Source organism: Bos taurus, chromosome X (genome assembly GCF_002263795.3).
Source record: "Bos taurus isolate L1 Dominette 01449 registration number 42190680 breed Hereford chromosome X, ARS-UCD2.0, whole genome shotgun sequence".
Classification (NCBI taxonomy): domain Eukaryota; kingdom Metazoa; phylum Chordata; class Mammalia; order Artiodactyla; family Bovidae; genus Bos; species Bos taurus.
Genome location: NC_037357.1, coordinates 4,871,170 through 4,893,347, shown reverse-complemented (window position 1 = coordinate 4,893,347; position 22,178 = coordinate 4,871,170). Strand labels below are relative to the sequence as shown.

The 22,178-nt window shown below is 45.9% G+C and overlaps 1 protein-coding gene and 1 long non-coding RNA gene across 6 annotated transcripts in view; one reads left to right on the top strand and one right to left on the bottom strand.

The window, feature by feature from the left end:
- Nucleotides 1–1,108: 1,108 nt before the first annotated feature.
- Nucleotides 1,109–20,618, bottom strand: LOC101902363 (uncharacterized). 3 transcript variants are annotated; one of them, XR_009493516.1, is made up of 4 exons: nt 19,813–20,618; nt 19,289–19,586; nt 16,563–16,750; nt 1,109–15,930 (listed from the first exon to the last, which is right to left on the bottom strand). It is a non-coding gene; the product is annotated as an uncharacterized lncRNA (long non-coding RNA). The 3 variants fall into 3 exon arrangements; XR_009493518.1 differs by having other exon boundaries at nt 1,110–7,477; nt 9,269–15,930; nt 19,289–20,618; XR_009493517.1 differs by having other exon boundaries at nt 1,114–9,355; nt 15,802–15,930; nt 19,289–20,618.
- Nucleotides 17,511–22,178, top strand: part of TMEM255A (transmembrane protein 255A) — a 47,976-nt gene continuing 43,308 nt past the window's right edge. For 2 of the 3 annotated variants that reach the window (XM_010821370.4, XM_005227466.5), the window contains exon 1: nt 17,511–17,698. In XM_010821370.4, coding sequence (XP_010819672.1) covers nt 17,641–17,698 — 58 coding nt within the window. In that variant the 5' untranslated portion in view covers nt 17,511–17,640. The remainder of the gene's footprint in view (nt 17,699–22,178) is intronic. The other variant, NM_001083721.1, reaches the window with a different exon arrangement.

The following is a 22,178-nucleotide window of genomic DNA, read 5'->3' as shown; positions in this document are numbered from 1 at the left end:
TTTCGTCTTTCTGCTGTATAAATTATTTTAGTCAATGTTGTATTTCCTGTTGTATCAAATTGGGGACCTGTGTTTCAGTTTAGTTTTTTTTCCTGCAGCCCTGAGAATTGAGCTCCTGTTGCAATGGAGGCATAAGCAGAAGACTGGTGTAGCAGCAGATCACTGGGGCCACAAGTCTGCTACAGCCCTACTCTTTCCCTCACGGGGACTGCCCTTTTCCTCCTCTCTTCTTTTTCTTAAAATTTCCTGATAACAACTCAGGTTTCTAGCCATGTAGAACTGCTGCTTTCAGTTTCTGTCTCTACCCAATCACCTGTACTGTGGATCTTCTTGGTTGTTATGGGGAAAGGTTCAGGGCCCCTGGGGCCCACTTCATAGGCAGCTGTCTCGTCCTCCAGGGAATGCCAATCTTCCCTGAGTTGAGGTCCACATCCAGTAAGATCATTTTGTCTATGGCCTGAATGGGATTCATCAAGCCCTATGATTGCAAGATTAGGACTTTTGGCGTGCTGGCAAGCAGCACTGTTAGGCAAAGCCCAGGCACACTGGCTAGGGGTTATAGATTGGGATAGCAACTAAGTATGAAATATTCCTTCCCACTTTAAAAATCATGAGTTCCTGGGCCATGGGGCACCATGAATGTGCACCTCAATACCTTTGGGAGTCAGGAGAGCATACAGGACAGTAGCAAGGGAAGCAGCAGTACAGGAGTGAAGCAAGGATGATATCCTTGCCTGAATAACAATGACTATTACACAACGAATAATCAAGTAATTCTCCTCAGGATGATGATATCTTTCCTTTCCCTGAACCTTACGAAGAAGTGTCCCCAGGCCTATCCTGGCAGTGTACAATCATGAACAAAGTAGGTGATAGCTGTCCGGATGCCTAGTGACAGTCACCAGGCTAGACACTGACCAGAGAGCTATAGCCCCACCTTTGGTAACTGTGATCAAGTGCCAACTGGTCAAGATGCTGTGTGTGCTGTCTTGACAGGCAGGTGCCTCAGAAACAGAAACCACCTGCCAAATACGGGTGAAAACCAATAGCATACCATGATGGGATATACTCAAACAGTGACCTTTCTTTTTTTAATGTAATTTTATTTTATTTATTTATTTTTAATATAAATTAATTTAATTGGAGGCTAATTACTTAACAATATTGTATTGGTTTTGTCATACATTGACATGAATCCACCTTGGGTGTACACGTGTTCCCCATCCTGAACCCCCCTCTCACCTCCCTCCCCATACCATCCCTCTGGGTCGTCCCAGTGTACCAGCCCCGAGCATCCTGTATCGTGCATCGAACCTGGACTGGTGACTCGTTTCACATATGATAATATACATGTTTCAATGCCATTCTCCCAAACCATCCCACCCTTGCCCTCTCCCACAGAGTCCAAAAGACTGTTCTATACATCTGTGTCTCTTTTGGTGTCTTGCATACAGGGTTATCGTTACCATCTTTCTAAATTCCATATATATGCGTTAGTATACTGTATTGGTGTTTTTCTTTCTGGCTTACTTCACTCTGTATAACAGGCTCCAGTTTCATCCACCTCATTAGAACTGATTCAAATGTATTCTTTTTAATGGCTGAGTAATACTCCATTGTGTATATGTACCACAGCTTTCTTATCCATTCATCTGCTGATGGACATCTAGGTTGCTTCCATGTCTTGCCTATTATAAACAGTGCTGCGATGAACATTGGGGTACATGTGTCTCTTTCAATTCTGGTTTCCTTGGTGTGTATGCCCAGCAGTGGGATTGCTGGGTCATATGGCAGTTCTATTTCCAGTTTTTTAAGGAATCTCCACACTGTTCTCCATAGTGACAGCGACCATTCTTATCTTGAGGATTAGAGCATTCAGAGTGGAAAGAGACGAGCAAAGACAACAAATTGCCTTGCAAGCCAAAGCACAAGTCCACTGGACAGAACCGCCAAGTTTAGACAGCATTTGCCACATGATGGAACCGTTTCATTAGCCATAAATAGTTAATTAAACCCGAGGGTGTCCTTGGTCATGGTTGGTCCATCTTGTTTGTGAACACTGATTGTGCTGATTACCTCCTCTTCAACCCCCTGTTGAGGGATGGATGCCGCCATAGGGTTATGGGGATGACCAAACATGCAACACCCAACACTGGACAGATGAGACAGACAGCAGTTCATTAGTCACATATATTTACAGCCTGAGGGAGGAGGACACTTCCTGTAACAGAGCCACAAGCAGTTTGCGCTTGGGAACAGAGTGAACAACCAGGGGTGTGAGAGGAGACTTCGTAGTATCTAGAGGATGGGGACTTCCCTGGAAGTCTAGTGGTTAGGACTCTGTGCTTCCACTGCAGGCGGCATGGGTTAAATCCTGGTCTGGGAATTGAGATCCTGCAAGCTGCAAGGCACAGCCAAAAAAAAAAAAAAGAGGACAGAGTAACCCCTGGTTCCTGTGTGAGGCTGGGATTGGCTTGTTTAGTTCTCTGGGCTGGCAGGCAACTGGAGCCCACTACTCAGGGAGAAGCAGGAACTGTGCATGGTCTCCATGATAGAGGGCCGTTTGCTAGAGGACCTTACCTGTGGAAGCAGAATGGGAAGGGGAATTTGCAGTGAGGTCATTCGAGGCACTCTCAGTTTTACCACATATCAAGGCCATGCATGCATGCTGCATGCTTAGTCACTCAGCCGTGTCTAACTCTTTGCGACCCTCAGGACAGTAGCCCACCAGGCTCCTCTGTCCATGGGATTTCCCAGGCAAGAATACTTGAATGGGTTGCCATTTCCTTCTCCAGGGGATCTTCCCTACCCAGGGATCAAACCTCGGTTTCCTGCATTAGCAGTCAGATTCTTTACCACTGCACTATTGGGGAAGCCCATCAAGGCAATACATAATATTAATTTTAGGCCATATACCACATTCCTTTCCCCCTTCTTTCTGTTTTAAAAGACAACTGTGTAAATCAATCATGATAAATCTGTGTTGATGACATACAATGTATAAAGATATAATTTATGTGACAGTAACAGCATAAAGGAGCAGGGAGAGAATGGAGCGTTCTTGGAGCAAAGTTCTTAAATAATGTTGAAATGAATTTGGTATTAATTTTGGTTGGTTTTTATAAATTAATATACTAATTGCAACCCCCAGGGAAGCCACTAAAAATAACTGAAAATATAGTAAAAGAAACAAGGTAATAAAAATGGTAGAGTAGAAAATAAATCACTTAACCCAAAAGAAGGCAGTAATGGAGAAACTGATGAATAAAAAAGATGTGAAACATAGAAAACAAATAGCAAAATAGTAGACATAAATCCTACCTTTTGCTAATTACATTAAATTCAAATAGATTAAACACTACAATCAAAAGGCAGAAATTGGAAGAATGGATAAAAAAGCATGATCCGATTATATGCGGTCTACAAGAGACATACTTTGGATTCAAAGACACAATTAAGTTAGTTAAAATTAAAAGGATGAAAAAGGACATATCATGAAAACAGTAACCAAGAGAGAGTTGATATACTAATATAAAAAAATAAACTTTAAGACAAAAATTGTTACAAGAGACAAGGAAGGACATTTTATAATGATAATAGGGTCACTAATTCAGGGAGCTATAACAATTATAAATATATACATACGAACAAACACCCCCACCAAAATATATGAAGCAAAACCTGAGAGAATTATAGGGAGAAATAGACAATGCAACAGTTATAGTTGAGGACATTACTACTGATCTTCGAGAAATTTTTTTAAAGGCATATGATGAACAAATGTATGCCAACAAATTAGATAACATAGATGAAATGGACAAATTTCTAGAAAGACACAAGTTAGCAAAATTGATTCAAGAAGAAATAGTCTGAATAGACCAATACAAGTAAGATGATTCAATCAGCAATCAAAAATTCCCGCATACACTCACAGACACAAAAAGCCCAGACCAGATAGCTTCCCTCTCAAATTCTACCAAGCCTTTAAGGAAGAATTAATACCAATCCTCTGCTCAAGCCAAAAACCTAGAAATCTTCATTGACTCTTCAGTTTTCATCACCCCGCCCCCACCAGGTATCCCAAGTGCTTAGCACATTTTTGTTGTTGCTCAGTCGCTAAGTCGTGTCCAACTCTTAGCAGATAGTAGGCATGTGTTTATTTATTCAGTGAATATTGCATTCTTACCATAGTCCAGGTATCGTTCTAGGCGTTAGACCTACAATAGCAAACAAAACAAGTCCCTGACCTCATGGGATTTACATCCTAGAGAATGAATGAGTAAATCTTTTAATACTTAAATCAGGCACCACTTCTCCCCTCCCTTCTTGGTCCTCTTTCAGAATCCAGCATAAATCTTCTTTATCATTCCTTTTAGTTTCCTGTGCTGAAATTATATATATATCATATATATATATAGGGGGCTTCCCTTGTGTCTGAGCTGGTAAAGAATCCACCTGCAATGCAGGAGACCTGGGTTCGATCCCTGGATTGGGAAGATCCCCTGGAGAAGGGAAAGGCTACCCACTCCAGTATTCTGACCTGGAGAATTCCATGGATTGTATAGTCCATGGGGTCGCAAAGAGTCGGACACAACTGAGTGACTTTCACTTACTTGCTGCTGCTGCTAAGTCACTTCAGTCGTGTCCGACTCTGTGCGACCCCATAAACGGCAGTCCACTAGGCTCCCCCGTCCCTGGGATTCTCCAGGCAAGAACAATACTTTCACTTACTTACTTATATATATATTTACACACCTCTCTCTGCCCACTTAACTGTGAACTCATTAAAGGAATCCCTGGCAGTTCAATTGACTCTTGCTTTCACTGCCAGGGACTGGATTCAATCCTTGGTCCAGGAACTAAGATCCTTACAAGCTGTATGGGGAACTAGCAAAACAAAAACCAACCAAACTGAAAAAACCAAACCAAACCAAACAAAAAACTGCAAACTCCTTGAAGGAAGGATCTTATTTATTTTTTGAATCTTAATTATTTCTAGGACCTGGTACATAGCAGGGGCGTCCCTGGTGGCTCAGATGGTAAAGAATCTGCCTCAATGCAAGTGCTCAAAATAGTCAAGATGTTTTCTAACTGTGAATACAATGTCTACCTTCTCCAGTTCAATTCTGCCTCTAGACCGTCTCACACACATCCACTGCTTGATGGGGCCAGGAACACTGGCCTCTGCTTTCTTAGTTTTCAGATTCATTTCATACATAGGACCCTGGGGTGGTGCCTTGGGGAAGCCTGGGGTCCTTGCAACTTCTGTTGGAGAAGAGCCTGCTCAGCATTACTTTGAGTTTAGAGAGGGTTGTTACAGCCTTAACTTTGATTCCTTTTCATTCTAAACGGCTACCATTTCCACTGTAAACCGGGCCTTAATAATTCCAAGCACTTCCCCTGTGCTGGGTCAGGTCCCTGTGGTGATTCTGGGGTACACCCTGGAGGGGTTAAGTGGAAGCTTTTCAAACTCAGGAAACAAACAGCAGCAAGAAAGTGTGACTAGCTCCTTCAACCTGGCTCTACTACCGAGAAAACTTCTCAAACCACAGGTCCTGGTGAGGACGGCCCAGCACAGTCAGCTTGGGTGGAAGGCACACCATGGCATTTGAGTGGCAGCACATGGCAGTCAGGGGCTTCCCTGGTGGTTAGGTTGGTAAAGAACCCACCTACCAATGCAGGAGATGCAAGAGACGAGGGTTGCATTCTCTGGGTCTGGAAGATCCTCTGGAGAAGGAAACAGCAACCTGCTCCAGTATTCTTGCCTGGAGAATTCCATGGACAGAGGAGCTTGGCAGGCTACAGTCCATGGGGTGGCAAAGAGTCGGACACGACCGATTGCATATGCACGCAGACACACACACATCACCTAGGTATCTGCTGCATTTCCTACCTTTTAGGGAGTATAATACTGACTACAGGGACTTCCCTGATGGTCCAGTGGTTAAGACTCTGGGCTTCCAATGCAAAGGGTGTGGGTTCAATCCCTAGCTGGGGAACTAAGATCACAAAGGCTGTATCGTGTAGCCAAAAACATGTTAGAAAAATCATTTAAAAAAATACTGACTACAGAATTTCTGCAAGTCAGTATCATGGCCTCTGTGCTTCTGATGAGAAAATAGGCAAAGAAAGGTTAATTAGACCAAGGAGAGACCATTTTCATTTTGCTTAAGCCTTGAGAACACCTGTGGGAGGAGTGGAGGGACGCACGCTTGCATGTCTGAGTGTGCTGGAGGAAGCTGTCAGGGAAGGCCTTGAAGCTGCTGGGGGGAGCACTGAGAATGATGGATCTGAGAGGCTCTGGGGATGGAGAATAATGATAGGAGTGGGTTAAAGGAGGTGACAGGGAAGACCCCCGGGGGCAGGCAGGAGGCTGACAGTAAAGGTCTTCTGAGTGGCGAGGAGCTGACAATCTGAAAGAAGTGACCCCACATAGAGCCATAGAAGGGCTGCTGCTGTTTGCTGCATTTCCTTACTAGTTGAGCCAGTGTCCTAGCTGCCCCCCCCCCCCCCGCCGGGCTGGACTAATAATGTACGTGCCCCACTACAATGCCAACACATCAAACAAGCCACCATTAGAACAGGATCATTTTCCTCCAGGCAGCTGCTTGCTGCAATCATTCTGCTGATTAAATTTCATTCTGGAAAGTACTGCACAGACATTAATCAGGTGTCAGAGCCACTCCATCCTATAGAGCCAAAGCCTCTCTGACCTTTAAAAATACACCAAACAGTTGCTAGAACACAGGCCTGCCCACAGAAATCTATGCTGTTCTCGCCCCCATTCCAACCCATCTTCCTCTCCCCTGGAGACAGAAAAGGGAAACAGAGACCTTTCTTCCATTTTAGCCTGGGGAAGTCTGGTCAGCCTTCCATCCTGAGGAGCCAGCAACCCCCTCCCTATGTGGGTTTAAAGGTCTGGAAGGGATTCCCCATCTCAAAATAGCTTCCCCACTGGCCCACTCCACAACCTGACATTTTCACCCTCATAAGCACTCCTCCTGGAGTACAACCCATTTAAGTATTCTTGTGGGGAGAATCACATAGACAGGGGAGCCTGGAGGCCAAAGTCCATAGGGTCGCAAAGAGTCAGACACGAACTCATGAAAATAGATTTGAAAGTCGCTGAGAATAACGACAGAGAAGGCAATGGCACCCCACTCCAGTACTCTTGCCTGGAAAATTCCATGGGTGGAGGAGCCTGGTGGGCTTCAGTCCACGGGGTCACTAAGAGTCGGACACGACTCAGAGACTTCACTTTCACTTTTCACTTTGATGCATTGGAGAAGGAAATGGCAACCCACTCCAGTGTTCTTGCCTGGAGAATCCCAGGGATGGTGGAGCCTGGTGGGCTGCCGTCTATGGGGTCGCACAGAGTCACACGACTGAAGCGACTTAGCAGCAGCAGCAGCAGCAGCAGCAGCAGCAGCAAGCACTCCTCCCAGTTAAAACACTGTAGTCTCCAGAAATCCCCCATCTAAACAAAATAAAATCAAATTGGTTTATCTGGAAGAGAGAATCCATAAGTAATAACAGCACCTCACAATCACAGAACACTCTTCCTTGCTTTCAGTGGCCTTTTCCCTACACTACCTCGTTTCATCTCTACATCAACCCTGAGAAGATGTTAGTACTAGCCCCATCTTGCAGATGTCAAAATTGGGGCTCAGAGAGATTAATTGATTTGATCAAAAGCCGAGGGCTAGGAAATGGTCTCTTGATGCCAACTGTTAAGCGCTCTCTGTCATGCTAACACAAATGAACACTGGCAACTGAGAGTTCTGAAAAGAAATGTGTTCTGATGGGGGTGCAGGCTGAGGTCGCCTCCAAGGAGGGTTGCTCTTTCTAGGGCCTGCAAGCCACCAGAAGGTTACTGGAGACAATGAGTACCTGGGCATAGTGGGGAGACATGGGGAGGGGAGAAAGGTGGAAAGCAGTCTGCTGCTGCTGCCGCTGCTGCTAAGTCGCTTCAGTCGTGTCCGACTCTGTGGGACCCCATAGACGGCAGCCCACCAGGCTCCCCCGTCCCTGGGATTCTCCAGGCAAGAACACTGGAGTGGGTTGCCATTGCCTTCTCCAGGAAAGCAGTCGGGTCTCCCTCAGTTCAGATATTACTATTACTGTTCTCCTATTTCTTCCCCCCAGGCCAGTCGGTGGCAAAGAAAGTACCTTATATCTCATTGGATCTTCCTGCCAGAAGTAGTAGAGATGCTGGATAGAAGTGGGTGAGGGAAGGTCACATATTTGTGTCCCCCTGTGTTGGGCCGCAGTGCCCACTCCGGTCCAGGGCGTTAGTATGAAGATAGAGCATTATGACACTGTCAGTAATGCAAGACAGTGCCCTGTCCTTAAAGCATAATGTCATTTAAAATGCGGTGTGTAGTAGACTGCAGCTTAATTGGAAAGGATGCCTTAGACCGTTCGGGATGCTACAGAACATTTGGCATGGCCATTAAAAACTGTTCTCCAGAGCCCAGGAAACTAATTGCAAATGCTTAGGTAATGCACAGTTGATGGAAAGAAGATTCCCCCTAAAGTTGATTCCATGGTATATACACAGGGATGTTTATTGCATTATTGCTTGTAACTACAAAAAACTGGATCTAAATGAACTGTCCAACCAAGGGGACTTGGTTAAATAAGTCTGAAGCATTCCCATGATGGAATGTTACACAGTTGCTAAAAAAATAAGGGAAACCTATATATACTGACATGGAACATGCCCATGAAATAATATTGGGCTTTTAAAAAAAGTAAGTCGCAGAATAATATTTATAGTTTGGCTCCATTTTTGTTCACTGTGTGTGTAATTCTCTGTGTGTGTGCCTATTCTTGTATACACATAAGAAAAGTGGAAACACACACCAGACTTTTAATAGAAGTTACCTCTGAAGAGTGAGACTGGGGAGGAAAAGAATTTCACTTTTTAATTTATACAAATTGCTGTGTTGTTCAAAATTTAGATTCATATTTCACTTTTGCAATTGTTGGGTGTTTGTTAAAGGAAGTCAACGTTTACTGAGCCCCCTCCTCGTTACAGTAGGATCTGAGGATCTGACAGAGCTGAGAGGCAGGCATGGAGTTAAGGGCAGTTTACCTTCAACAGAACTTGCTACAGGTCTAACTGAACTACAGAGCTGTATTTCTTTTAAACAGTAAGACCATAAAATACAACTTTACTAAGGGTATCCTTTCTAATAAACAAAGCTGCTCATTTTAACCTCTTTCTAGGCTATCTCTCCCTCAAATTCCCACTGCCCCACCTTACCCCAGGCAGTGTTCCTCTTCTTTTCCCAGACAGGTCAGTCTTCCAGAAAGCTGTTCCTTTCAGGCAATCCACAGAGTAGACAGCCCCCTACCGGTATAATTTCCAGGGCATAGAAAGACCTGGATCAGAAAAAGTACTTGCCACCTGCCAGCATCAACAAGCTTTAATCACAAAATGAAAAAGAAGCACACATTCCCTTTAGAGAGGTGACACATTGCCTGAAACTTGCACCCAGGCAAGGAAGACTGAAAGCAGAGCAGTGCGTGTGTGTGTCTGTGTGTGTGGGTGTGTGTGTGTATGAGGGAGAACCAAAGTGAGTCCTGAGTGGCCCAACCACACACTGCAGGAAGGACAGGGTGCAATTTATGAAACACTCACCTGTTCAATTTGTTTATAAAATAGAATCTGGAGGGTTTGGGAGGCTAACTGTAATAAGAATACATGCTCACTGAATATATTTGAAAGATACAGAAAAGTATAAAGAAGCAGGTACTCGCCTGAATCCCACCTCCCAGAGGTAACTACAGTGAATGTTTATGACTTTCCTTCTAGTCATTTTGCCCTGCATATAGATGCAATTTTAAACAAAATCGGGATCAAACTAAGCTTGCAGTTGTTAACCTATGTGTTCACTCATTATTATAGATATTTCTATGTCCTTAATATTTGAAACAGCTTTGATACTGGGTTGGCCAAAAAGCTCATTCAGATTTTTCCATCAGATGGTACAGAAAACACAAATGACCTTTTTGGCCATTTCATTCATTATATAACATGTGCATCCTATGGCTGTGGTATCACCTGGTTAATCTTTCCCCTAAATTTGGGCATTTCAGGTTTTTTTCCCCAGTTTTCCTCCTTATTATAAATAATATTGCCACAGACATCCTTGCACATAAATCTCAGTCCAGATTTCTCTTTCCTTAGTACAGATTCCCAGAAGTGGAATTACTGGGTCACAGAGTGTAAACATTTTCAAAGGCTCTGTGGAGCAGTTTGAATTGGGAGCAAATCTATTGCTTCCCAGAAAACACTGAACACAGAAATCCTCTCCAGTCCAAACCTGAACAAAGCAGTTGGACACACACGCCCCCGCCTGCGACAATGCCACATCTAATTAGGTGTTTAATGAATGTTTTTTGATGGGGATAAGGGAAAAGGATGTACTGAGCTCTGTAATTAATTAGAGGAAGGAAACAAGGCAGTTACAGCTTCACTAAATCCTATTTGATGCTCCCGACCAACTACCATCTCTGGCAGGTAAACCAGGGCACCCAAACCGTGAAACCCACCAAACAATCCCCCAACCCATTTCTGTGGGCTTGAGGCCACTCGACTTCATCTCCTGCCCCTTCTTCCTGATCAGAAAACAATATGTATGGTGAATTTTTCTGTATGGATTTTTCCTTCAGTAAATAGTTTACAGTATAAAATATGTTAATTATGTTTACTCACTGACTGATCTCATTCTAACCTTAACATTCTGTGATTATTAACCTCTGTCACATTTATTCTAAAATTCAAAAAAGCATTATCGGCCTTTTTGAATATCAAGATTTCCCCAGTGTATTCACGGCTGCATGCATTATTGTTCTCTGTTTTAGGCCTTTGAATTGGGAAAACGTGAAATTCTGTGGAAAAAACCACTAGGTTTTAAAAAGTAACTACCTTCTTTCTGTAGGAAGAAACAGGTTGTTTGTTCTTCAGAACATTCTTATTAAGAATTTACTAGAAGTACATATACCTGTATCATTTTTTTATGCTTTTGGTAATGTTTCCAAACCACCTACTTTGAAATCAGAATCATTTTTTTATATTCATTTTCATATAATTCTCTTGATACTCTTCACCACACATTAGTGATCAGAAGTGAGACGTAATTTCCATTCCCTGCCCATAAGAGCTAAGTAGGTGTAGTAATATAAATTGAAGGGATTTTATTGTGCAAGGATGGACTGTTATTAGGCTTGACTGAAGATGAACTTTGATGTGGTATATTGGAATGCTACTAAATGCAGCTTACAATGCCTAACAAAAGATATATTATCTTATTATTGAGAAAGTTTACTTTTTAAAACGAGTATTTAACTCTCAAAACAAACAAAAGTAAAAGTATGCACGGAGAAAAAACTCAGGAAAGATGCATTCCAACTTGCTATCTCTGGGGAGTAGAATTGTGGGGGAGGGGGTAATTTATCTCTGCAGTTTGGAGAATATTTAGTGTTATGTTTTATTTCAGGAAGCAGAAAAAGCTAGGGGATAACAAGTGCCACAGGTATACAGGATGTAAATTACCCCCTCTCCCACAATCCTACTCCCCAGAGACATATGTATACGTACGGCCGATTCATATTGATGTATGGCAAAAATCATCACAATATTGTAAAGCAATTATCCTTCAGTTAAAATCAATCAATCAATTTAAAAAGTGCTATATATTCAACAAATATCTAAGTTCCTACTTCATACCAGGCATAACTAAGAGATCATTATAGAAATTTTGAAAGCTGTAAAAAAGACATTGGGTATGTGTGAAGGAGAACAAACGTGAAAATAAGGAAAGGACTGAGCAGTTCTTTCTAAGGTACTTGTGGACTGGGACACTTGCTGCCCTCTGGGCCTGCCCTCCACCTCTTGCTCCTACATCTGTGGTTCCCTGTGGACACCTGCTGCCCAGCTGAACCCCAGGTTGGCTTCTTGACTGGTCCTTCTGGTCGCTGACTGTAACCAGGTGTGTCTTAAGTGCTAAAACATCTCCTTTGCAAGGTAAAGCCACAAGGGTGGGGATCCAGGCACTTTCACATGCTAATGATGGGAATGTATTTACTAAAAATATTTTGGAGGGAAATTTAGCAATATGTATTAAAAACCTTGAATATATTCAGCCTTAATGATCAAAATCAGAATAGTGGTTGCATCTAGAAAGGTTACTGGCTGGAAAGGGGGCTAAAGGGAGTCATCTGAGATGCTGGAACGGTTCGACATCTTGATCTGGGTGGTGGTGACAAGGGCATATTTATGTAAAAATTCATTAATAGGTACACTTTGGGCCTGTGTACTTTACTGCATGTTGATAAACATGTTTTAATTGGGAAATAAACATTTGAAACTTTGAAACCAACAATTCCACTGTAATGTTGTATCCCATGGTAATAAAGATGCCAATATTTAGTTCACTGTGTTATTTATAATGTTGAAAATTAGATACCTCTAAAGTATTGCCGGGAGAAATATCAATAACCTCAGATATGCAGATGACAACACTCTTATGGCAGAAAGCAAAGAGGAGCTAAAGAGCCTCTTGATGAAAGTGAAAGAGGAGAGTGAACAAGCTGGCTTAAAAGTCAACATTCAAAAAACTAAGATCATGGCATCCAGCTCCATCACTTCATGGCAAATAGTTGGGAAACAGTGGAAACAGTGACATACTTTATTTTGGGGGGCTCCAAAATCACTGCAGATGGTGACCTCAGCCATGGAATAAAAAGATGTTTACCCCTTGGAAGAACAGTTATGACCAACCTAGACATCATATTAAAAAGCAGAGACATTACTTTGCTGACAAAGGTCCATCTAGTCAAAGCTATGGTTTTTCCAGTAGTCATGTATGGATGTGAGAGTTGGACTGTGAAGAAAGCTGAGTGCTCAAGAATTGATGCGTTTGAACTGTGGTGTTGGAGAAAGACTCTTGAGAGTCCCTTGGACTGCAAGGAGATCCAACCAGTCAATCCTAAAGGAAATCAGTCCTGAATATTCATTGGAAGGACTGATGCTGAAGCTAAGGCTCCAACACTTTGGCCACCTGATGTGAAGGACTGACTTCTGGAAAAGACCCTGATGCTGGGAAAGAATGAAGGCAGGGGGAGAAGGGGACGACAGCGGGTGAGATGGTTGGATGGCATCACCGACTCGATGGGCACGAGTTTGAGTAAGCTCTGGGAATTGGTGATGGACAGGGAAGCCTGACATGCTGCAGTCCATGGAGTCGCAAAGAGTTGGATACAACTGAGAGACTGAACTGAAAATATCCCATAGCAGGGAATGATAAATAAATGATGTTCCATCCATTTAAAATCATGTCATCCAGGAAAAGAGACACTGATGTATAGAACAGTCTTATGGACTCTATGGGAGAGGGAGAGGGTGGGAAGATTTGGGAGAATGGCATTGAAACATGTAAAATATCATGTATGAAACGAGATGCCAGTCCAGGTTCGATGCACGATACTCGATGCTTGGGGCTAGAGCACTGGGACGACCCAGAGGGATGGTGTGGGGAGGGAGGAGGGAGGAGGGCTCAGGATGGGGAACACATGTATACCTGTGGCGGATTCATTTTGATATTTGGCAAAACTAATACAATTAGGTAAAGTTTAAAAATAAAATAAAATTTAAAAAAAATAAAAAAAAGAAAGAGAAAAAAAAATAAAATCATGTCATCAAAAATTTCTTACTGGTACTGGAAAACACTAATGAGACAGTGTTTGGTAACTGATGCAGGTCACAGAATAGGAAGGAAACAATAACAAAGTAAAGACAAGTACCAGCTTTGTTTCCTGGTGCTGTGGTGATTTTCCTGGTATGGAAAGAAAATTACCAGCTAATGATGGGAACCAGTCGTGCTTTGTTGGCGAAATAACACCATCAACCGTGTTCTCCTCTGATTTATCTGTTTTCAGTACAGGCACTGGGTACTAGATATTGACCTGTGGTAGTCTGGGTGGACACAACTCTGGCATCAATTAGAGATGCTTGGATTCTTTCAGGTTCTCCTTTATTTTGAAGCTCCTTTCTTATCCTTGATCAACTCATGTCTGGAGCTGAGAGGTAGATGGTGCTAACCACGGCAGAGAGGGAATGGTTAGGGTGTAAATATGTATGTGTATGTGTGTGTGTCTGTGCATTTGTGAATACTGGTGTTGCCACTATTCCAAATATGCATAGATGCATATATGTGTATGTACACATGCAGACATCTAGTCTACATCCCCAAATTTGGAATCATGAAGGTACTATAGCAATTTAGTATTGGAGTGGGTTGCCATTTCCTTCTCCAAGTAACCAGTCAAACTGATCATCAAAATAAGGAAGTGATGGAGTGCTATGGCTATTCCCAGAGTGAACGTGTTAGAGGCAGGGCGCCACCTGGCATTTTTCTAGTGGTTGGAAGGCTTTTGGGGAGCACGCTTATCATTGGTTTGAAGGAGAAGAGAGAAGCAGGCTGCAGCCCCACTGGCAAAAGTCTCCTCATGCTCCTCAGTTTGCAACCCAGGGCAACACTGTATGCTTGATTAAGCTTGCAACGAAAAGGATTTATTTTAAGCCATTTTAATAATTTCTTTTTTATCAGAACCTAACCAAGCAGTTTTATAGTAGCCTTCATTAGCATGAAAGACATGTTCCTTCATCTAGGCAGCTTGCCTATTGGTAAATTTTACTATGAGCTGATGTATGTAGAAAACCCACAAATGTTTTGACAGGAAGAAAATCAGAATAGAGCCCATGAAAAATCGCCTCTTGCTTTTTAATTGTCCAGCTCATTCTGAGTTAAAACAAACTTTCTTTTGGAGGAAAGGGGGTCCCTGTGCCAGGCTCAGCTGAAATGTGTGTGTGTGTGTGTGTGTGTGTGTGTTTTCGATTTCCCATTCTAGTCCCTCCACTTATGGCAGGTCCTCTGAGCAAACCAGCCCAGCATCTCCGGGGAGAAGACTGCTACTACTCTCTGAGCTGCCGCAGCTGCTGCTATTGTCACTGCTGCTGGTCTCCAAGTCATTTTTAACTTGACTAAGAGCCTGCTGTGTTCCAAGTCCCATACGGTACCCCGAGAGACAGTGTGAAGGAAATACACAGTACACTGTTCTTTGAAATAGCCAGCTTCTCTAGTATTTTCTAAAACAGTGTTTCATTTTCGCGCCAGATTCAGGAATACAGATGGTGCATAAAGCAAGGCTCACTCCCCCAATTAAAGGCACCTCCCGAGTTTCCAGCTTTGATTATAAAGGTCAAATTACATATGCCTTCTGTGTCAACTCACAGGTAATGTGCTTCTCTCTCAAGTGAAAAGACAGCATTCCATCCATTGTAACCAGCATAGTAACAAGTTTCTGTTTGGCTTCGTTAGGGCTCTCTAGCTGTATGATTGCTATTGGGGAACCCAGATCCCGGAAGAAGGTGTAAAGCTGTCTTTTCCAGCCTGTATAAAAACCTCTTCAAGGCTACTTTCAGAGCAACAAAATCAGTTAATTATGAAGTACTCCTGAGAAATCAGTGCTGGTTGCAGGAGTTCTTCCCGTTAAATCTGTGGATATTTAGAGTGGGGGAAGGAAGAGACAAGTAAACAGAACTGGAGACAAACGTGGCAGAATGTATATATGGGATTTCTCTCTGCCTTTGTGGGGCTTTTGGAGACTCTGACACATAAGCCAAACATGCTTAAGACACACACCGCTACAATCGTGGGCATCCTACCTCTATCTAGGACATGAATCCCAGATTTTGAAACGGCATCTATAGCTTAGAGCTGCTAATAATACCTGACACAGCCTTCAGCCTGGCCCCTGGGGTGCCCAAGTTCTTGACAAAGGGCTCCCTTTTCAACCTTCAGGAAGCAATTCTTCTTCCTTGGGAAGATGGGAAAGGACAAGGGCCTTTGGTTCCATTTCCTGGATAAGGAAAGAAAGTAGATTAGCAAGGCAGAGCTGGAAAGAAACAGGTATTCTTCATCCCATCAACTCTCTGGAGAGTTTTATACTTGATCTGGGTATGTTTTGAGGGTACACATGGAGAGAGGGTTGTAGCAGTCATCAAGGGGAGGTGGTTGGAAGGAGGCCTGGCAAGCAGAGCCCGGGAGCTCTCACTGGGGCAGAATGAATGCCTTCAAACCTTGATTCACCCACTGCCCTCCCCTCCCTCACCTTCCACCTCCTTTGGCCACCAGGCAGATGTCTCAAGGCACACCAAGGAGACATCCTCTTGTTCTGCCATTTGGGAGATGTTAGAACCATCCTCTGGGCCAACAACAGAGTGATTCCAGCCCAAGAGCCTGATGGGGTCCGGAAGGACAGGTTGGGGGAGGACCTAGTTGTTCTCCAAGAGCAGGGACCTTCCTACTGCATCCCCAGTTTCCCTCAGCAATCCACAGTGTGTCTGTCAGCCATGACTTTCTCACTCTTGGCGAAGCTACTTGTGTTTTCATCCTGTTGCACTTTTCCAGGCTAATGAATTCTTCAGCTTTTCATCGTGCTATACACAATAGCATTTCTCTACTAGCTGTCTTAGCAGGAAGAGCACTGACCTGGGAGGCCAACCAATCTAGGTGCACATTCCACTTCTGTCACTGACTAGCTGAGTGAATACAGGAATTTTTCATCGCTTCTCTGAGACTCAGTTTTTCCATCTGTAAAATGGAGCTATTGATACCTCTTCTTCCTTCCTTGCATGGCTGCTGTGATGAGAAAATGAGATCGTTGACCTAAAAGAACCCTGAACAAAAGCACAAATTCAGGTGCTGATGCAGAGTCATATTTACTTTTGCTGAATCCACATCTAGCTTTTAGGGGGCTATTGGTTCTAGAATTCTCAGATTTGGTGAATAAGGCCGTGTTCCCTCACTCCATCTCTGCATAATTTTATACACTCTAGTCACATCCCTTCCCAGCCTTTATCTTTCTAGACTGAAGAGTCTGCATTTGTTTAATCTATCTTCATATGGCAACCCCCTCCACCCTCCTCCATCCCCTTGATTATAGAGTGGCCCTTCTCTGGATCATCTCCAGCTCCATTATGTCATTCTGGAAGCACTAAGACCAAACCTGCACAAATGTGCGTGTGTGTGTGTGTGTGTGTGTGTGTGTGTGTGTGTGTGTGTGTTCTCAGCTCTGAACCTCTTACTCTGCCCCTTCCCCAATTATAAATCCTAGAACAGGATGCTAGTCCAAGACCCTCTCTCCAAAGTACAGAGAAGGCCACTCAGCCCCAGGCTGTAGCCTCCCCCTCTTTCTCTACGCAGTCCTGGCCCCAAGGGGCTAAAACGGCTCCCTGTCTGGCTTGGGAGGCTGGGAGGTGGATAACTAGGATGGAGGGGGAGGCCGAGGGGGAGGGAGGAGAGGGGTCTTGCGCAAGCGCACGTCGCTGCTCGGACCGCCAATGCTGCTGCCTCCCGGAGCAGAGGGAGGCAAGAGAGGAGGGAGGGAGAAGAGGGGAAGGGAGGGGGAGGAGGCACTTGGGCTGCAGCTTGCAACCGAGGCAGTCTCTCCTCAGCTCTCCGGAGGGACGGGGAGCGGCAGCCGCGGAGTAGGATGCTCTGCGGGGCGCCCTGAGCCAGGGGCGCCTGAAGCAGCTTCGGGGGCCGGGGCCACAGGGCAGCTCTCACCATGCATCAGTCCCTGACTCAGCAGCGGTCCAGCGACATGTCCCTGCCGGATTCCATGGGTAAGTCTAGCCGCCCTGCCTCGGGGCGGCGGCGGCCAGGAGTGAGTACGCTGCCCCCTGGACCGCGAGCGCCCGGGCCGCCCCGGGGAGCCAGGGGGCGGGAAGCGGGGCGAGGGAGGGGGGTCCGCGTGCCCCAGCATCGGGGTCGCGGACCCGAGCCCCAGGGGAGCGGCCGGGTAGGGACGGGGGCGACGCGCGGAGCTGCGAGAGCCCAGCTTGCGTCGGAGTATCCCTTACCAGAGTGCGGGTGTGCGCATGTTTGTGTGCGTGTGCCGACAGACTTGCAGCCGGTGGTAAATCTCAGCTGTCTGGGGGATCAAAACACTTCCCTGCAACCTGCGCCTTCGCTTTCCATTCGATGCTCCCTCTTTGCAAAGTCCCCGTCACTTCTAAGAGCTCACCACTAAAGATAATTAGAAGAAACAGGGTCCTCGCCCCCTCTCAACTCAGGCGAAGCTGGCCTGAAATTCAGAGCTGCATTGGGGGGAAGCCTGACTTGCACCTCGCTGATGGGGGGGTTTGCGCAACCCTGGGGGATGGGCAGCAGGAGGTGGGTAAGAAGGAACGGGGCGGGGGGCTGGCAGGAGGGGAATTCCTTAGGAATCTCTCAAGACAGCCCAGCTCGGCTGTCTGCAGCGGCAGGATCAACATTCCTTGAATTTGATTCCTATTTTGTTCCTAGTGCACGGAGTGTGCGTTGATTGTAAAAAAAAAAAAAAAAAAAAAGGAGGGGGAGAACGAGTGAAAGCGCAAGAAAGAGCGAGCGCGAACCCGCGCATCTTCTGAAGTCGCGCTTTTCCTCTCCGGGTGGAAGGGAAGGGGAGGGGGGGATCCACTAGCCTGATTTTGTTCAACACCTTTCCTCTTGAAAAGTGGGGGGCAGCTGCCTCCAGGCATCAACTTGGCTGCTCCTCGAAGCCGCTTTTAGGTAGTTACAAACAAACAAAAACCCCCGTCCCCCCTCAGCTGTTAGGCACCTTCCCAAGCCCTATGATTTCACTGGGCGGAGAAATTAATTTGGAGCCCAGGAGAGCGGGAGGGGATCGTCAAGCCACGATTCCACCTAATCTTCACATTCGCCTCGTATACAGTTGAACCACATCGAATCCCCGCTTTCCAACATACTTTACATTCTGCAAAATCCCTCTGTCCCTAATTATTGCCATCCAGCCTGCTCAGGTCTTCTCCAAAGAATTTGCGGGAACATCAAGGGGAGGGGGCAGGGAGAGGGCTGAACTCCCTACGTAAGCTCCCTATTGCCTGCAAAAGACTCCGTCTCAACAGAATTCGTTCACCCGAGGGGCCCCAGAAACTATCTCTTGGATGGTGGAAAGATCCGTATTTTTTAATGGTTTTGCCTATTCAGTACAAGAATTTGCTTTTTAAAAAAAGTATTTTTAAGGGTGTAGTTATTTGCAACGTGGTACAAATAAGGCCAAGGGCTCAGATCCGAATCCAGAACACAGCAGTACCAGACTCTCCCCACTCCCCAGGTCTCTCTACCCGCTCCCCCCGCTCAACGCGCGCGCGTGCGCGCGCACCGCCCCCCCCCCCCCCCAAGCTCACACGCACAAAGAATGCACTCCTCACCTTGGCCAGCTGTGGCGCCAACGCAGCCCTGGCTCCTCGACGCCGGGCTGGCGTACGGGCTAGGGCCGGATGGCAGAGTGCGAGGTTCCGGCTGCGCGCATTCCCGCAGCGGCCACAACCACCCGCAAAGCCGGCAGGTTAGGGACCCCGGGTTAGAGCGTTGCTCTTAGGCACCCTGTTGGGGAACGGGGTTGAAGAGAGTTCTTTCTTGGGCTCACAGGGGCCCTCAGCCAATCAGGCGTTTCACGAAACATCTGCGCAACAAGATGAGTGGGCTTCGCCCAGTCCAGACTCGACACTGCGGGAGAAAGAATTACAGATCCCATATGGACGTGCGAGCCAGCTCCACGCAGCCCGCTTCGTAAAGTGCGCAGACCCAAGGCAGAGCAAATTCCCGAGTCTAGTAGTAACCCTGGGTTTCCAGAGTTTGGACAGGGGAGTCTCCCCGGAGTTCCCTGGCGTAGGTCCCGCACAGCCCAGGCCTGAATCAGCGTCTGGGCTACTTCGGAGCTGCTCCCACTTACCTCAGCCCTGGCAACGCCACGTTCCCTTGCATGGGGGAGGGGAAGTGGAGGTGGGTGGGTTAGTGTTTCAACCTCCAAGGGCAGCATTTCTGAGGGAATTCCCTCTACACGCAGGACACAACCTCAGCCAAAACAATAAAATAGAAAACACACAGACACACACTGCACCAAGGTGCCTGCACTCTACGCTTGCCGGCTGCCTAGGAATGAGCGATAAGTCCGTGACCTGGGCGGAGCAGGCGCTTGGACGGTAATTTGACTCCGGCGCCCCTTCATGCCCCTCCCCACAACCCCCATCTCCCTTTTGGCAACACCGCCCCCAGGCGCTAAAGCACCTCTACTGCAGCGGGGCTCACCTTCCCTTGCAAATAACACATTTGTAATTCACCGGTGGACTTGGAGGTCTCTGATCAAACTATTGCCCGAAGCGGGGATTTCAGCACCTTTAAGGAAACGTTTGGGAGATTGGCAGAGCGTTGAGGCTCTTGCGTGGGCAGCCACCTATTTCCACGGATGCTCAAGGCTGGACTTCCTGAGACCCACCCTTGTATGGTCCAGCTGACCCAGGTAAGCAAATCCTAGTGGGTTCAAAGGTCAGCGCAAAGGATTAGCCAGTCAACAACAACCTAGTGCACAGGACAGAATTATGGGCCTCAGTCCTTGCTGCACTCTGATAGAGACTGCATCCCCTGTCATCAAGGTGGGAATCGGGAACATGTACAAGGTTATAAAAAAAAGTGAGCAGACACCATCCATCCTACCTTCTGACAACCCACACCTTGGTTCCTGTCAGATATATAATCCTGGGACTGGTGGATATCTTACGGGTTGTGGACCAGACGCACAATTACAGCATAACTGTAGCAGTTATAATGAATAGACTTCCTGAGTGAGGTAGCTAGGAACTAAGGGACATGAAATAATGAGTGATTAAGAGGAGAGCAAGCTTGATCAAGGAGAACTTCTTGGAGGAGGTGAATTTTGAGCAGGTCTGAGAGGAAGGGAGGGACCCGGATTCAATGACCGCAGTGCAGGTGGGGGCTCTGGCCAGGGAGGGGACTGGGAGGAGAGAGAAGCTGGCTGTATTTGGAAGGGTGGAGATGGCAAATAATTGGGCCCTTCTCAAGAGCAGAGCATCTTGGTCGTCATGAATCTGGGGTGGAGGTGGGGCACTGCAGAGAGGGAGGGCTGCAGTGGTTCTGCAGGGAGGCTGCTGGGGGCGGAGGCGGGGGCAGGCAATGCCAATGACGGGATTCAGACTCTCCCACTGCTGGTGCTTGCAGGGGTGGTTGTTGTTTAAACAGAAGGATACTGGGCACCACATGGACAGGCTACTGGGAGCCAGTGGAATTGTCCCACTGGTTGGGCAGAAGGCTTTTTGTGCTGGGGAGCCCTGAGATGCACCCTATTAAAAAAAAAACAATTCTATGAGTGTCCCTCATGTTTATTCACAGAACCCCCCCCCCCACCCCATAGCCTTCTTGATTAGAAAGGAAGCGATTCTGAGATGTGGCCTCTTGTTTATTCAACAAGTACTGACTGCTCACTAGGTATCAGACACTGGTGGGCGCTGTTTTCACATACCTGAGGCTGTACTGAAGTACCTCATGGTGTTTGAGGGTTTTTTTTTTTTTTTTGATACACTGATTTAAAATCAGAATAAGATGTCCCTGTGTATACGGGAACATCTAAGGCCAGCCCCACAGTGTACCCTAAGAAGAACAGAACTCTGCTTCTCCATTCTTCAATAAAACAACAGCCAGGAAAATGTCCCAAGCAGACACAAAGAGCTGTTTTGGGGAGCCTGGACCACACCATCAGAGAACAGGTGTTTCTTGCTCGAGGTAGATGTGACTTTTAAGTCAAAGTGCCTCTAAAGATAAAAGGAAGGGTGATTCTTAACTTTTAAGAAGGATTCACCCTGCGGTTCCTTAAAATGGTCAGCTCCCTAAGTTCAGCTAGAGATAATTTCATTCTACACAATTTTAGCCCTTATAGTATAAAACAAGGGGTGACTTGGGGGAGGGTGTGAGGGGCCAGAGGATAGATAGTCAACCTAGTGATGGGAGAGTTTTCTTAGGAATTTGATTCAAAGCTAATCCTATCTGGGGGCCTGGCTCCTGTGGAGCTCCAGGATCTCTGCCTGGGTTTCTCAGCTGATTGGATTTTCAATTCAGGTTCTGAAGCAGTAGAAAAAAAAACAAAACATTTTCAAATGACACCATGTGGTTTGCTGAGTCACTTTTCTGACCTGGCTCCTATGCTTTTAAGAGTTAGAGTGATATTTGCTAAGGAGACCCAAGAGCTGTGAATAAAATCAAAAGCCAGTTGGCCAGGAAGGAGCCAGGCGAGTGATATAGCCCCAA